At 52.7% G+C, this 17113-nt stretch overlaps 1 protein-coding gene across 15 annotated transcripts in view; it reads right to left on the bottom strand.

Annotated features, from left to right (window-relative positions):
• Ank1 (ankyrin 1) overlaps nucleotides 1-17113 on the bottom strand; it is a 163785-nt gene that overhangs the window by 71600 nt on the left and 75072 nt on the right. For 11 of the 15 annotated variants that reach the window (XM_060381485.1, XM_060381482.1, XM_060381483.1 and 8 more), the window contains exon 2: nucleotides 4371-4472. In XM_060381485.1, coding sequence (XP_060237468.1) covers nucleotides 4371-4472 — 102 coding nt within the window. Of the gene's footprint in view, nucleotides 1-4370; nucleotides 4473-10809; nucleotides 11054-17113 lie in introns of those variants that run through there. The other 4 variants (XM_060381476.1, XM_060381477.1, XM_060381480.1 and 1 more) reach the window with 1 other exon arrangement.

Here is a 17113-nt window from a genome sequence, read left to right as displayed (position 1 = left end):
TCACCCCGGAGCTGCTCCCGGGCAGCAAGGCTTGAGAGTTTGAAGACATTCTGTGTGGCTGTAGGACACAAGCACATAGGCAGAATCTGGGACCACATGTTTTAATGTCATCCTAGGCTTGTGAGGAGGTCCGAAACAGCAGCTAACAGGCCTGTAACAAGCATGTCTGTGGTGATCTAAAGCCAGCCTCCCGAGCTTGAGACAAGTCTCCTCACCCTCATCCCGCGCGTCCCGGGATGCCACGGAGACCCTTGCACTACTCCTCTGCAGGCCCTTGTTTCACAAACAACGAAAGATGTGACACAGGGCTCAGTCACCTGTCACTGGCCTACACTAGGCGCATCACGGTAGCCCCGAGAGCAAGTGTGACAGACATCAAAATCTTTTCTGGCTCCTGTGTGGCCAGGAGAACGCTGCGTCTGTCCCCTCCCAGCCTCAGGCAGGCTTCCAGCCTCGGTTTTTTTCGAGCACAGGTCATGGTTTTACCCATTGCTAGCTCGGTAGTGCATGGCCATCATGAGGGCTCCGCACTGTGGACTACCCCAGAAGGCCCAGCACGTGCCCCGCGCACGCGCACACACATACACATACACACACACACACACACACACACACACACACACACACACACACACCACCGCCGCCCGTGGCACCATACTGACTTGCCATCTCTAGAAACGAGCATGGCTTGTTCGGGCAACTCGCTTCTCGAGTGGCTAAACTGGCAGTGGGAAAAGCCAATCAGCTCATCCTACTCAGCCTGTTTTTAATCGCCATGGTCTCTGCCCCATGCCGTTTGATTCTCTAGTGACTTCTGGATGTCGCTGGAAGCTGGATGAAGGAAGCAGGGACTGGCCGGAGTGTGACCGTCTCCGCACAGCCTGCCCCAGCCACACTGCCCTTGCTGCTCCAGGACAAGGGAAGTGCTTCCTGACTCAGGGCCCTTCACACTTTTTCCCTTTCAGGAATGCTATTCCCAGAAAGCACCCTGCTCTCTCCCTCTCATTGTCCAGGCCTCTCAAAAGTTACCTCCTTCACGCGTCTAAAGCAGGCTCTGCCTCCCAGGTACCAATTACCGGATAAGGGCATCAGTTAGTGTGCTTTCACGTGTGCTCTCTGTCCCCTTTACTAGCGTATACTACTCAGCTCTCTGTCAGGCGTGTGCAGTGCCTAGAATGGAACCTAGCACACAGTAGCTGCTTAATAAACACGTGTGTGTAACGACTCTACAGTGAGGTGGGCTTCTGAGTGTCTTGCATCCCTTTCCACGGGGCTAGCATGAGTTACCTGTGGGGACCTGTCTCAGGTCACCTTTCCTTCCCACCTCAGATGCCCCTGCGGCTGTGTATCTCCACTGTTAGCTATCTGTCCCTACACTACTCCACTGGGGCCTTTACAGTGCACACGCTGTGTGCTTCCAGAACACCCAGCGTCCCGGATGGTGCCGCCCTCCTAAGCCCGACCCCCCGGGGTCATCCTGGAAGTCTGCCTCCCATTCCAGTTCACAGTTTAGGCTTTGTTGGCTCTGTTTATTCTCCTCAGCCATGAATTTTATCCAAGCTACCACCAATGTTCTGGACTGCTGCAGCACTCCCTCCTACAGCCAGGCCTCCTACTGTCCCCTCTGCAGCCTCCATCTGTTTGGAGCCCAGACTCATTTTCCTTTGCTCTCAGCGTAAAGATCAGAATCCTTAATGACATCTGCAAGCAGGAGAGAGAGCCAACCTGGTTTCACTAATGCAGTTGCTTGGGTTCTCCACCACCGAGCCATCTCCGCTCCTCTTGGTGAGTGGCGCTCCCTAAAAGCTTTTTGCCCTTGTGCCCCCCTCCCCCATCCATCCCCCTCAACCAAAAACTTCAGGGTTAAAGTCCGAGGCAGCGGGTAGGTGCAATACATAATGCATATATGTGCCTACCCTTGTCAGGCTCGGGATCACGCTGTCCAGCTGGGTACTGTCACGCCCTTGTCACTGGTAAGATGCGGCTCTCTCCAGTTTTCCCTCGGCTGGGTCCCCAGCTGTCTATACTCACCCATGCTGGCTGTCCCTTCGTTAGCCTCAGCTCAGCTCACAGACCTTAAAGTTGCTCTGACCTCTAACCCTAGGTCAGGCTCCTATGTGCTCGGAATATCCTAGAGCAGCGGTTCTCAGGCCTCCTAACACTGCGACGCTCATGTCGTGCTGACCCCCAGCCACCTAATTACTTCGTTGCTACTTCATAACTGTCATTCTGATACTGCTGTGAGTCTTAATGTAAATGCCTGTGTTTTCAGAAGGTCTTAGGTGACCCCTGCGGAAGGGTCATCTAACACTCGCATCCCACAGGTTGAGAACCACTGTCCTATGCCTTTCCTTTGTGGCCATAGCCATACATGATTATCCAGTTATCAGTTCTCCCTGCCTGCAGGGGTAAAGGGGCAGGGTTAGTCTATGCCCCTGCGCACAGGAAGACATAGGATGTGGGGATGCACAGATCCAATGATGCCAGAACAAATGACAAAAGCAGGCATTACGAAGTCACATGTAAGTACACGTTCACCCTGGTATGAGCGTCTTCTGCAAGCAGACACTAATGTTAGTTGTTCAGGCGACAAGAACCAAAAGATGTGTCCTGGGCAAGCATGTCTCCTACGTGAGCCGAATTCCTCTATGTACGGACCTGGAGTAATTACCCTCTGACTCCTGCCTGTGGAGACTTTTTGGGAAGGGTGTGTTCATGTAAGGTGAATCCTGGGTGCCTTACGGCCATCACCGGGCCCTGACCAGAGGACAGAAGCCTGTGTCCAACTGCAAGCAGCAAACATGTGTCATGGACAGCAAGCTTTGCACACCGGCGGGTTGCTTTATTTCCTGGTGTCTTTCATTTCCTTGGTGTGGCAAGCAGTGTCCGCTTTGAAAGGAACGGGTTGGCAGCAGCCAGGTCTGTGGTCTGAAACCTAAGGCGGGACCCCCTTCCACACCCGCAGACAGGCATTGTCATCAGCCCAAGAGAAAGGGTGTCAACAGAGCACCAAGGACACCCACCTGCCTCTTGCTTTCATCCTCTGACACCTATAATAAGGCAGATAAGGAAGGGAGGCATTGCAGAGGGCAGCTGCCTCCACAGGAGGACCTTCAAGAGGAAGCCATTCCTTGGTGCCATTCCAAACCCTCCGCTGCCACAGTCAGCCAGGCACAGCCTCTGTCGCTCAGCTGCCCCTGAGTGGGCAGCTCGCTGGTCCTTTGAGATTGGGAGATTAATCCTTGGAAGGCCCCCTTAGGTTCTGACTCCACTGGCAGTTGCATGGCAGCTAGGACACAGCAAACCTTGGGACCCCTAGGCTGGGGTTGCCCATTCAGTCCAGAGAGAGGCTATAGATGGAGGATGCCAGATTTCTCTCTCAGACCTACCAATGAAGACTTCCTCCTTGTCCCCAGGCCTTATTCACGCCTTCTTCCACAAAACAATGTATTCAGCATTCTAGCCAGCCTCTCCTCTGTTCACACGGGACATCTGACTCCACCCTTGAGGGTTCAGGAGTCCATCTGTTTGTGGCTGTGGATACGACAGTATCCTTTTCCTCACCCAGGCTGCCAACTCAAGTCCAGCTCACACACCTCACCACCCCCACCCCAAGTTCACTGCCATGGACATCACAATCGTAGCCTATATCTATCACCTGTCTCACCCTCCTCGTTCTTTTGCCGTGGACTGAATCCAGCACAAGACCAACTCAACCGTAAGGGGATCTTGGACCCGGGAAGGGGAGGGTTAAATTCTGTAATTCCAGTCAGACCTGGAGGGACAGGGAGAAGATGACGGGCAGAGCCCAGAGGCAGGTTGTTGGGGATGCCGAGCAAACCTCTACCACATCCAATATGAGCACACTGTGCTAAAAGCAAGAAGTCAGTCTCAGAGGGACAAACATTATGGATCCCACTTGTAGAAGATCCCTGAGGGGTGGTCGAGTCCCTAGATGCTGAGAGCAGGAGGTTGTCTCTTGCAGCACTCATCTCCCTCCCAGTGCTTAGGAACCCCAAAAGACTACTGAGGGGAAAGAAATCTATACCATTGCTCCAGCACTAGCCTAAGGCTCCTCCTGCTCCTTTCCAAAGGCCACCTCCAAGGCAACAGCAGGATCCATAGCAGCTTCTAAGGGAGAGGCTGCAATGGCCTGGACTGAGCCTGGGCATCACTGCCAGTGCAAGGTAGCCTTTCTGTCTACGGACCCAGGCTGGAAGGTAGCAACACAGGGTGAACCAGGGCAGAAGCCCCAGTGACTTCTGAAGCTCTGGAAAGAGTGCAGCAGGACAAGTCCCAAAGCTGTCAGGGCACAGCAGCGGGCAGGGGCCCCTCCTCCAAGCAGCCTCACTGTCCCCCCACCCGCTGACCTGGTTACAGGTGTTAATGTCCACTCCATTGCGCAGGTGGTCCAGAGCCTTGTCCAGGTTTCCCGAGCGCGCTGCCCGTAGAAAGCTGGTAGCAGCGTCGGCCTGTGAAGGAAAACAACAGGGTCTGAGCTTCCCCGTGCAGCAAGGATCGGGTCGTCACGGGAGGTCACCCTGGTGCACATGACATCCCGGCTGTGGCGTCAGCACCCACAGGTCCCGTCTGGAACTGCCTTACAGCTTGGGACTCCCTCTCCTTGGGCACCTTTACACATAGTTATCCTTGCAAGGAGGAGAGACCAGCTTTGAGAGTAATTCCAAACCAGCTCCAATGGTGAACACCCCACACGGCTGGGTTTGGCTGCCTCCATGGTGCAGAGCCCTCCTTGTTTGGTTTTGTTTCTCCACTGCTGGGTATTGAAACCAGAACCTCATACATGCTAGGCAAGCGCTCTACCACTGAGCTACATCCCTAGCACCCCTACACCCACCTTTTCTTTCTTTCTTTCTTTCTTTTTTTTTTTTTTCTTTTTAAATTTTGAGACAGAGTCTCACTAAGTTTCCCAGGCTGGTCTCAAGCTCTCTGTAGACCAGGTATACCTTGAACCTGTGATCTTCCTGTCTCAGCCCCGCCAGTCACTGGGACCACAGAGCTGCACAGGCCCGATCAGGATATATCATACAGGCTCCAATGCCAAGGATTCAGCAACATACACACAGCAGCCAGTGTGAGCTGGGCATGGTGGCCCATGCCTTTAATCCCAGCACTCAGGAGGCAGAGGCAGGCAGATCTCTGTGAGTTCGAGGTCAGCCTGGTTTACAAAGTGAGTCCAGGACAAGCAGGGCTTGTTACACAGAGAAACTCTGTCTCAGACAAATAAAAACCCAGGCAGCTGATACTACTGTGGTCTCCATTTAGCAGAAGTCACTGAGAGAACGGAGAGCTGAGGTAACTTAGCTCAAGGTCACGCTTGAGGTAAGAGGTACAGCTGGACTCCAAAGCAGGCAGCATGGCTCTGAAATCCTAGTTCTTTTTTTTTCTTTTAAATATTAATTTATTTCTAGTTTATGCGTATGAGTACTTCATTTAGTTGTGTGTCTATGGAACTGGAGTTACGGACAGTTGTAAGCTGCCATGGTGGTACCAGAAACCAGACCTGGGTTCTCTAGAACAGTCAGTGCTTTTAACCTCCGAAACATTTATCCGGTCTTAAATCCCAGGCTCTTAACCTCCCGGATTTCCTGTGGCCCTTGCCAAGCAGATGCCCATCACAGTTCTTCTTCCTGCCTTGCCTACCACTTGGCCACCTGCCACGAGTTCAGTAAGAGCCTGTTGCCCAAAGCACAGGTTTGCATTAAAGGCGAATGCTGGCCAGGGACAGTACTAATGCAGACAGGACAGTGGGGCACAGAGGACCGGAGGGCGGGCAAGGCTCATCATGGCTGTTCTGGGTCCTGACTGAAAGCTGGAGCAGGGAAAAACTTTTCTTGTACCCTTGAGGTGCTTCAGAGAAGTAACAGGTGATGCAGATGATAAGCACAGCATTTAGCGCACAGGATACGAAAGAGCGCACCTAACACGCCAGGGTGACCAGGGGACTAACTATTCCTCCAGACAATTCCACCTGTGGCATCCTCCTTCTGTAGGCGAGTCTTTATCCTTTCCCACAGCACAGTCTCAGAGAGCAGGAGGTAGTGAGCTGAGCTGTGCCTCCAGAAGATAAGCCAACACCCTCAGCCCTACAGTCTGTGCTATGTCCTTTGGAAAGAGGCTGTGCCGAAGTCACGAAGTTGTAGCTCTAGGATGAGATCAGCCTAGATTCTGTAAGTCAGCCCTCAGGCCAGTACTCAGTGTCCTTAGAAAAGATGGAAGAGGAGGCACACCCAGAGAGGGGGACTGAGCCACACGCCAGGTGGCCTTGAAGAGGACAGAACACAGAAGACCTTCCCTTGTGCAAAGCCACGGCCCTGCTCCTGCTTCACGTAGACTTTTGGTTCTCTTGCCCGGGAGGGAACAAACTCCTACTGTTTTAAGCTATCTAGTTTGTGGTGCATTGGTATTGTGGCTGCAGAAAACTAATATGCATGCTAGTGGTCTGATCCCCTAAGCTTGGAAGTCTAGCAGCCCACAACCACCGATCTGAAATACTGCTGAATAGTCCCTCTCCAGACAAAGGGCCTGTGTGTCACCATCGGTAGCCGGGAAACAACCGTGAGTACTGAAGCCCTTCCCCAGAGCCTGTCTCCCTCTGGCCCAGGTAAACTCCTCTTATGTAAATTCGAAACCAAGCCCTGAGGCTGTCTACTCCCATCCAAGGCGTGCTCTTTCCCCTGCCCACCACACCAGCAGGCCCTCTTTGACTTTCTTGTGCCCTGTGGCATTTCTGTGCCTTGTCCATCTAGGCCTGTACCTGGCTGCTTTCTGAACTCCAAAGTTCTGTCTCACTCTGGTCAGTGGATTCAACTTGTTTGTCTTCAAAGTCCTACTGGGCACCTTCTTTACAGGACACTGTCCCTGAACATTAAGAATTTTCCATCTTTACCTCTAGAAATGGTGGGGGAGGAGCTTGATTTTAGACGTAAAGATGTTTTTAAAAAAATCTCACCCCTTTCTAGTTTTAACTGTTTGGAGCAGGTGCTAAATGTTTTGAACCTGTCAAAGTATTATCTGACTGGAAGGCCAGCTTTCTTGGGCAGGGTATTGGTGCTGAAGGAAACACTGAGAGAGAAGAACCTGCCCATGGCTCCCCAGGCATGAGCTCAGTTCTCAGCAGAATCGGACTCACAGCTTCTCCCTCGGATGACAGCTATGAGTGCTGACTCAGAAGGGCTTTCTGAATCCAACCAGAGGGAAATCACAAGAAGAAGAGCGTTAAAGAGGCATTTTTTTCTACCATTGAGCTGTCTTTTACAGCGCAGTAATGGGATTCAGGATTAAAACCTGAAAGTGGGGGGGATAAAAATAGAAGCAATCTCAGATGCCATTGCCCGTTCAAAGCCTGATGATAGGAAAGAATACGGCAGACAAGCGGGTGAACGGGCGCCAAGCGGCAGCAGAGTGGCTAAAGGCTTTTCTGCAGCTTCCACAGCATAACCTGTCCAATTCCAGCAGCCAGCACTAGGCCAACAGCGCAGGGCCTGGGGAAGGACCTCGAGGCCTTCCACACACACCAGGCAAGTGTTCTACAGCCTGGTAGAGGGGTGTAATAGTCACCCCGCTTTTAGAATTGGTTACACTGAGGTTTGGAGAGGTGAATGATTTCCCCCATTCTGCAGCTCAGTGTTGGTCTAGAAAGCTGGCCGTGACTATGGCCTGTGATGCCAAGGTGTGTTCTCAGTGGTGTTTTGTTTTGTTTTGTTGTTTGTTTGTTTTTTAATATGACTGTCCGTTTGGGCAATCTTGCCAGATATAAGGCAGGTGAGGGTGCAGTTTAATCTAGGTAGGCCGCACAGGCCCCAGCTTTGTCTCTGAGCACTGTGTCAAGAAGAACACAGGCCTAGAAAGGGATCACTTACTTCCAGGCCTTTTTATCTTTTTTTCCCCCTCACAGATGATGAAACTGATAGCTACACATATAGAAAGGATGGCTACCTGGATAGTCAGAAGCGAGCAACCATTGATGAGGCTGTGTCCGCCTGCCTTTTGGCTTTCTAAAGGATAGAGTAGTCAGGACACAGCGGCGTTCTTGGGACGAGGCACACATAATGATGCCACTCCCACAGGCTACTATGTACAGTGCCCTCTGGTTCTACAGTGCATTTACTGAGATTCTATTTAAGTCTGGTATCCTGTTGGGAGCGGGAGGAATAAAAAAAGGAGAGGGAGCGAGGAAGAGAAGAAACTTGGAACACGGTGGCCGAGTTCTAAAGTGGTCATTGGCACGCCAGGGACTCCACAGCCATTCATGAGAGCCTCCAAAATGGCAGATGATACTCAGGCTGCAGAGCAACGGCTCTAGTTGGCATACGAGACTCATCTCTACTATCTTGTTCCTCCAACCCCCCACTGCCCATCTGTCTGGTTCAACTACTCCAATTTAACTCCCCGTGCCTGGTGTACACAAGAACAGCCTAAATGGTTTAACGGGAGGAGGAGGAGTCAAAAGAACCCAACACCTTCCATTAAAGAATACCAACCCGAATAAACACTAGCCAGGGAAGCAAAAGCAGCAAAACACTGAGCATTTCCCTGGGCCCTGATTAGCTAGAACAGAGTCCATCCAGCCCCTGCCCAGGAGCCTCAGGGAGGCTGCTATGGAGAAGGCCCACCCGCTGTCTGTCGGAAGATGCCAATTCACCGATCTTGACATCCTCAGCTGGTTACAGATGTGATCACACGCCCTGGATGCCCCATTCAGGCTACAGTGTCTTTGTCCCTTCCTCACGTTTTTATCTCCCTCCCCTCCTCCCAAGCACCCCACTTCATGTGTGTGTGCGTGTGTGTGTGTGTGTGTGTGTGTGTGTGTTGGGATGGAGAGTACATAGCACATGTTTTCCTATGTTTTGGGACCCATGTCCCTTCCATTCAACCCACGTGATGTCTCTGAACTTCCTTTCAACTCAAGTACAGAGCTCTTGTTATGCTTTAAACACTCAACGTCAATTAGTTTGCTCCTCCCAAGAATCCCCTGAGCAGCTTCTTCATTCTCTCCCTTTTCACCAGATGAAGCAACGAGCTCACAAAGAAGTTAGGTGACTCGTTGGGTCCACAAGGCTAGCAGGGAATTGCCCGGGATTTGAATCTAGATATCGTATTTCCAGGGCATCAATCTTAGCCACTCGATATCATTTTCAAATGCTCGTAGGGTTCCTCTCCAGGTCAGCGCTAGCTGGAGGACACTTCTCGCCTTCAGAGGCTGTGTGCACGTTGGAAGGAAGGACATGGAAGAGGGAGGAAGAGAATGGAATTGTTGCTGGGACTCAGGTCGGGGAGGGTTATAAGATGAGGTAAACCCTGGTTACCTGGAATGCTCAGACCATTGCACCTGTACTTGTTGAGTGGAGCAAGACTAATATAGCAATGACCCAGGAGGCTAGTGGCCTGGGAGGGGCCCTTCGGGAACAGGATAATAAATGTCTGTATCCTTGTAACTCTGAGTAGGGCCCCAAACTCACTGTAGGCTGGACAGTGCTTCATTTCACAGGAGAGAACCCTGAGGCCTCCTGGGCCACACCTTCCCTGGGGGCGGAGCTGGCCTAAGCTTCCCATTAGGCAGAGCCTAACTTCCTAGATCAAAGTCTTGCCTATCCAATGCCCTCTGAAAAGGGGAATTGCCCCTGGAAATGAATCAGAAGGTAGCTCCTTTGGCAAAGCCATGGTGGGAACTCCAGGAAAGACAGTCTCACAGTTCCTGGGGGGAGGGCAGAGGGTCGGGTCGGGCCCACCCAACAGACTAAGGAAGCCAGGCAGTAGGCTAGATGGTAGTTCAGTGGTAAAGTGCTCGCTCACATAGCACGCATGACGCCCTGGGTTCCACTCATGACAGCATAAGCACAAAATAAGCTCAGGACCCAGGTCTGATTCCCCTCCAGGCCTATGCCAGGCCTCACATTAAATACAGCGTAGCCCTGGCGTTTACTCCCGGAGTTATGTAGGAACAGGAGTGAGGGCCGGGCCACCAGCATTTCTGTGATTTCCTTCCAGAAAACTGGGCTGTCAAACATTTTGCAGCATCCCCAGAACCCTGGTCAGACCACAATTGGATACGAAGAAATAAAAATCGGAAATGTCACTGAAGAAGCAGCCGTCTGAGTGGTACCCCTTCGATCTTAAGACAACCCTGCAGGCACCCCACCTTGCCTCGAAGGCTAGCTGGTACAGGTGCGTGCAAAGATGGGTGGCCCCCACGGGGAAGACCTGCCTGTCAATTCCTAGTCCCTGCTTTGCCACTTGGCGCCCTGTGCCTCCTCGAGTTGCCAGACCCTAGTGTTCCCATTGTTGGAACAAGAATCCTGCAAAGCCGGGCTCTGGCATGCACAGATTTGCTTTCTTGTGCCCCATTCGTTTCTGTTCTCTAAGGGACCTCCAGGCACTTGGGCATTTCTAAGGACTTGGGGTCAGCCTTGCGCCGGACAGGGACAGGGCCGAGACCCACGTGCCCGGTACAGCCGAACTCCCAGGAGCCTGGCTCTGCTCCCGGCGAGGGGCGGCAAGCCCCGGGGCCACTGCCCCCTAGCTCCAGCCAGCCACAGGTCGTGCCCGCGGGCGTCTCCCCGGCCGGCCCAGCCGTGGCTGGCCGCAGCCTCCAGGCCTGAGGAATTTTCCTCTGGGTTCGGCGGGGCCGCGGGCGTGAAGCAGCAGGAGGGCAGACCCTGAGCGTCCCCGCCCCGCGACCCCGCGACCCTGCGACCCCGCGAAGTTGGCTCGCGCCGCCCCCGCCCCACCCCCACCCCACCCCCCCGCCCCACCCCCACCCACCCCCCGCCCCCGCCGGGCACTCACCGCGGGGTCTGAGCCCGACCTGCGCGGCCGCGCTGCCATCGCCCGGCGCCCGCTGACACCGGAGCTCCCTCGGCGTTATCTGCTGGGCGGCGCGGGGCGCGCGGGCAACTTCCGAGGCATCTGGCTAAAAATACAGCCGCCCCCCGCCCCCCTCCGCGCACGCCCGCCCGCCCCGGCGCCCCGACCCTGCGCGCGCCGCTAACGCCACCGGGTCATTTTCGCTCGCTTCTCGCGCCGGGCGGGAAAGCGCCGCGCCACGATGGATGCCCGGGGGCCGGGCCCCGCCGCCCAGCCCCGCAGGGCCCCCACGGCTGCAGGTGCCGCCGCTGGAGCCCCGCTCGCCCGGCCAATGCGGGCCGAGGAGCTCCGGGCTGCACAGCGCTCTCGCCCTGTCTCGGCCGCCAGGGAGCCCGCCCAGGCCAGCGTGAGCTCAGCAAAGTCTGTTGGTGCCCCGCGGCCGATTCGTGTGTTTGCGGCTCCCCCATCACATCCCAGACTCCACGCGCAGCTTATTCAAGAGTCTGCGCCAGAGTCCCAGTGAATGAAGCCGAGGAGCTAGGGACAGGCATGCTGAGGTGACTGCTGCCTCCAGTTCTCCTCCCTGGGGTGGCCTGCTTGAAATATCACTTCTGGCTGAGGACCTGGAGAAGTACCCCGGGTTTTGCTCTGGAACGGTACCCACCTCTTTCTGAGGTCATTTCGGGGACAGATGTCAAAAGCATGTCGGGAGCCGGGGTGGTGCTGGGGATGACACCAACCACTATTACAAGCAAGGCCAACTCTGACTAACAACAACAACAACAACAAAAATGGTCAGGAAAAGCTGCCCCAGGCGACATACCAACCCTGCTGTCTGACTCGTCCAGCAGTGTCTTGTGTGAGGGACGAGTGTAAACTAACAATCATTATTTCACTTTGCCCTCAGTCACCTGTGAGCTGGACAGTGCCGAGCTCAGAGAGGTTCACAGCGCAGGCCAAGGTCACCACCATTAAACAGAGGGTCCAAGAGACCGCAAGCCAGACTGAGCCAGGATCCTGCCATGAATGGCCCTGTCAAGGTTCCTAAGGTAAGTGTGCAGCGCTTGGGAAACGGCTCTGTGGATAAAGTCCGCCGTAAGAACATAAGGACCAGAGTTTGGGTCCCCACAGAACACGCTCAAACGCACGCAGACATGGTGGCCTCATGTAATCCCAGCACTTGAGACGCAGAGTCAGAGGATCCCCGGGGGAAACCGGGCTAGCCACACTCTCTGGAATTAGCTGGCAAGCTCCGGGCTCCGTGAGAAACTCTACCGCAATAAATAAAGTGAAGTCAAGGGAGACACCTGGCAGCAACTCCGGTCCTCTCCCCACACATGGGTTCACGCAGCAAGCCTGCCCACACACGTGTGCATCCACATCGGAACACATACACACCGCACACAGGCAAAACAGGAGAAAGTGTGTAGTGCCAGGAAAACCAAGCGGAAGACCAGAACATCATGGTGTTCATCAAAGAAACGGTACTGAGCGAGAATTGGTCACTAATAGGCAAAGAAAATCCCAGCTCTCCAGGACCCCAGCACTACCGGAGGATGAATTTGGAGACACACACCCTCTGTAAGACTTTGGGAAATGCCTATACTGCTGTACCAAACTGCAAGTGTTATTATCCAGTCCCCTCTTCCCCATTGCTGAAATACAGGCCATCCTACAGATCTCTTGCCTGGGTGCTCCTTGAACCTGCCTCCCGGGGGGTTTACTCAAAGCCTCTGCACAGAGAACATCAATTAATAAGTCATGGTTACCGGAACAGCCATGATTGCAGTCCACTAGCATATCCCCCGGGACGACAAGCTCCTTTCCAACATTAATATTTAGAGAGAGAAAGCTACCTACTCAAATGGAAGATAAATAATGTGTTTTGTTTTTTTTTACTTTCAAAAGCACCATCTGACTTGCAGAAAAAACTGACAGGCTATTTTCAAGCCATTTGAGGTGTGGCTGACTTATTAGGAATTGCACATTTAACATGCACAATTGGGTAAGTTTTGGCATTAGCACACCTCGAGAATACCATCACCACAATTGAAATTAGGAATGTATGAACCATTTCCAGTGTTTCCTGGGACCCCTTGGTATTCAGTCTCTGCATCCTGCCTGCCGGTCTACATTCTTAAGTTAGACATCCTAATAGATACAGGACAGTATCTCACTGAGGTCTTAGTTTGGATTTCCTTTAAGAACTAATGACATCTTCTCAGGTGCACATCTGTTGTCTCTGTATCTTTTTAAGCAATGCTTTTGCTCATTTTAATCTTATTTAAATTTTCTCTCTGTCTCTCAGTCTCTGTCTCTGTCCACCCCTCCCCTCTCACTGTGTGTGTGTGTGTGTGTGTGTGTGTGTGTGTGTGTGTGTGTGTGCACGTGAATCGTGCTAGGAATCAAACCCCGTGTCCTTTCCCAAGCATGGCAGCCTCACACCTCGGGGGAACTATAAGCACCCTGCCGCAGAGATCCTTCTGTTCTGTGCTCCCCACTTCTCCCCATGACTGGAGCAGAGCCGGGCTGATTTTCAAGGCTGACATTACAGTGCCTTTCTACTCATCCTCAGGATGATGTATGCCATGAGATGAAAGTGAACAGAACATCCCAGCTGCAAGGAGAGAGATGATTCAACTCGCCATTCATAAAGGGTGTGTCTCTGCCAGCGCTACTTCAGGACAGCAGAGGAAGCTGGTTTGCCACAGGAATAACAATGGAAACTGGGAACTTCCGAGCTTCTCTCTGGGCCCTGGATACTTCCCCTCTATCTACCGTTGTTACTACACAAGACCACACATATGGTCTTCTCTTTCTCATCTCCTATGTTTGTCCTGCATCAGGATGCTATGCTTTCCAAAGCTTTACCTACTGTGCCCAGAATAGCTGCTCACAGCATCCATGGGAATCTTCTCTAACTCACAGCACAGAGTTGATGGGCTGAGGTCAAGACAGGAGTGGCTGCCAGAGACTCTAGGCTCCTTCTTCTGTCCCATAGTTTCACAGGCTCTGCAGCTTCCCCAAGCTTGCCAAATTCTTTTCAGACAGTGTCTCTACAGTTCCCTCACCTCGCAATCATAATGAAGCACTGGGGTCTCGGCTGTAGAACCGAGTCATCGAAACTATGTCGGGAGACTGTACCTGGGAGGAGAAGAAACGAGCTGGGCTTGGGAGCTCACATCCCCGAGCCCAGCACTTAGGAAGCTGAGGTTGCAGCTTAGTGACTTCCTAACCAGCCTAGTCTACATAGGGAGACCTTGTCTTAATGAAAGGGAGGGCCAGTGGCTTGATAAAGTGGGAAGTTCTCAGAGCGATGGGAACCTTGGACATTTCTAGCCTGTGCCTGCCCTCCCTGCCCACCCAAGATGCTACTCATTCTCTAGGTCTTCTTAAGCGTGGAAGAACACTTTTGGGGTTCACTTTGAAGTTCTCAGCTCATCATGCCTCCAGGATGCTGAGGGACAGGGGTGAGCTTTGTTGCATACAAGATGGCTCTTCCATAAACAGGACCTCAGAGCTATGAGCTGGGACAAAGGTGGAGTCAAAGCACCTTAGATCCTACCACACACAGTTGCCAGGCTATTCCTTTTTCATGGAGGCAATGAGACTTGGAACTCACTTCATGGAAACAGAAAACCTGCTTCCCTGGGTGGCACACCGCCTCACTGTGGTTGGGCCCACTGCAGTTGAGCTGTGACGTTTCCCCAGGAGTGGCTGCATTTCTGAACATTGCCTTCCACCTCAGGGAAACAAACACAAGTCTGCTTACCTGTCCAAGGACCATGAGGGTTATAAGAATGTCAGCACTCTCTGACACACGGCAGGCACCCAGTCAGTGAGAGCCAGCACATCTCTCCTCTTTTTCTCTATCTTCTTCCCAACTGAGGCTTTGTCTAAACCTTTCTTCCAGAGGTCTGGAGTGTTTCTGATCTAACCTGAACAAATTGAGGCCTAAAAGAGGACCCCAGATCTCTGGGCTTTGCATGCTCTGTCTTCCATTTGCCGTTTTCTGCACAGACAAAACAGTTCTCAAGATGCAGACACATGGGATGTCTGAAGGCCCCTTGTAGCATCTCTGGGCCATTCACCAGAACAGCTGAGCTCTGGTCCCACTCTATCATTTCTGCCCATCACCCACACAGGGAGTCACCCTGGCTCCAAAGGACCCTGGGCACCATCGATAAGGGCGTGACTGAGCTACTCCACCCTTTACTGAGAAAGACGGGAGGTTTATCACCCTTATGAACGAGGAGTGAACACCCAGTGGAGTGTGTGAGGCACCAGGGGTGTGACTGCCCTCACCACTCTCCTCACCGAGTAACCAGGAAGGATCTTTCCAAAGTGTTTCAGGAAACACTGGATGTTTTGTTCCGTTGAGTGGCTGAGGCCTCAGGGACACAGCCTGTGCTTAGCATGGGCCAGGCCCTCAGCAAAATAAGTAGGTAGATGAATGTTGCATTGAATTGAATAAGACAGCATCACCACCTTACACCCATGTGACTCCTTCTGAAAATCCACACCAGGACGGCAGAGAGGAGAGAGAAAACCCTGGTTGTTCCTCTTTAACAGTCTGTGGTGAGCTCCCAGGAGCTAATCGGGGTAACCCGGCCTCCCAGAGTGCAGCGATGGCCAGTGCGGGGGACTATTTAGGGAGGTGACCAGGGCTGGGTATCAGGTCCCATAGTGTTGGCACTAGTGTCTGTCATGTTCCTTTTAAGAGGGTTGGACACCTTAGAGTCTATTTTTAAACTCATGAGAAATATGCTGCATGGATTCCAGTGGGCCCATGGATTTGTTCCAGGGGGATAGTCATGGAGAGGGCAGGGGCGGCAGAGTGTGACAGAATCTAGGGCTTTCTCCTAACATACGCATGGGGGTTTCCTTATTCCTGAGATCAGACACTGACCCAGGATGGCTTGAGTTACAGGCCGGCTGTTTGGCACAGCCTCGGTGGAATTGGAGTCTGAATGAGCCTGTAAGTTGGAAGAGTTGTCTTATGCTGGCTCCGTTTTTTCAGCACTGAGCTTTGTTTTCTGATACCTCTGAGTCCTAGTGTGGGGAAAAAAAATCCATGTTTTTATATATCTGTCAAATATCATATCTTCTGGAACACCTGCCCTTTCCAGCCCTGCAGAGACTCCCACTGGCAAACAAGCCAAGTGTGCACTCCCTGCTGGCCCTGCACCCGGTGCCTGAGAAGCCCAGGCCCTCGGCTGGAGAGAACAGAGCAAGAGATTGAACCAAGTGGCAAGTCTATTATTTTCCCAATACTGAGCCATAAACAGGCTCCAGTGTCACTTTGACTCATCAAAATGCCAGATGAAGAGCGCAGATTGTTTTCTGTGTGAAAGCAGACCAGAACTTTAATATCCCTTTTGGTAGGAGAGGGAACCAGAACTCCTAAAGAAGGACAGGCCTTGAGCAAGCACATACTTCCCTTGGGGCCACCAGGGGGAAGGAGGGGTTAGGCCTCCTTAGAGACCCACTCACTCTGAAACTCATAGGTGCAGCATGGAGGCAGAACCTTCCCAGAGATGAGCAGGACCAAACCGAGTCCCAGCCCAACCAAATGAGAGCTTCTGCCAGGCTTGGCCAAAACAACAGATGTGAGTCTTAGCATTATCCTGCCACACACCAGAGACACCATACTTAGCAGCCGAGCCGGAATCTCAATGAATTTAATCCTTTCCCATTTCAGAATGAGCCATATCTGTGAAAAACAGTCCACCGTTGAGGCTGCCGGGCTAAGCTGTGCATTGCTTCATGAGCTGCTGTGGCCCCTGTCGGGACATCCTTGGAACCACTGTTTTCCAAGGTGGAGATGTGATGCCTGCTTCCTACCCAAGAGCTCTGGGCCATGTGTTGGGGGGAAAAAAAACAACATCCCAATCTTCTCCCACTGCCTCCCTAAGATGCATAGTTAAGTCCAGGCCCATGGGAAGCACTTTGCTTTAACTTTGCTTTTCTACTGCCAAGACAGTGACACGCTCGGTTCCCCCAGGGTCCCCAACTCCTTGTTAAGGGAGAGAAGATGTGGGGATGGTGGGAGGTAAAATAATTCTGTTTCTTTGACATGAAGTTTCATCCCAGTTACTCCATTTCTAGAGCCCTACTGTGTAGTCCAAGCTGTCCTTGAGCTCACAGCAATCATCCTGTCCTAGCCTCCAGATGCTTTCATTCCACGGGAGCACACGCGCGCCACCCCCCCATACCCCTTGCCAGATCATAACTATGATTCTAGGAGCATCACCATCATGGCGGACAGAGGACCACGCCATGCAGC

This window comes from Meriones unguiculatus, chromosome 4 (genome assembly GCF_030254825.1).
Source record: "Meriones unguiculatus strain TT.TT164.6M chromosome 4, Bangor_MerUng_6.1, whole genome shotgun sequence".
In the NCBI taxonomy this organism is placed as follows: domain Eukaryota; kingdom Metazoa; phylum Chordata; class Mammalia; order Rodentia; family Muridae; genus Meriones; species Meriones unguiculatus.
This window is presented reverse-complemented; position numbering and strand designations above follow the sequence as displayed.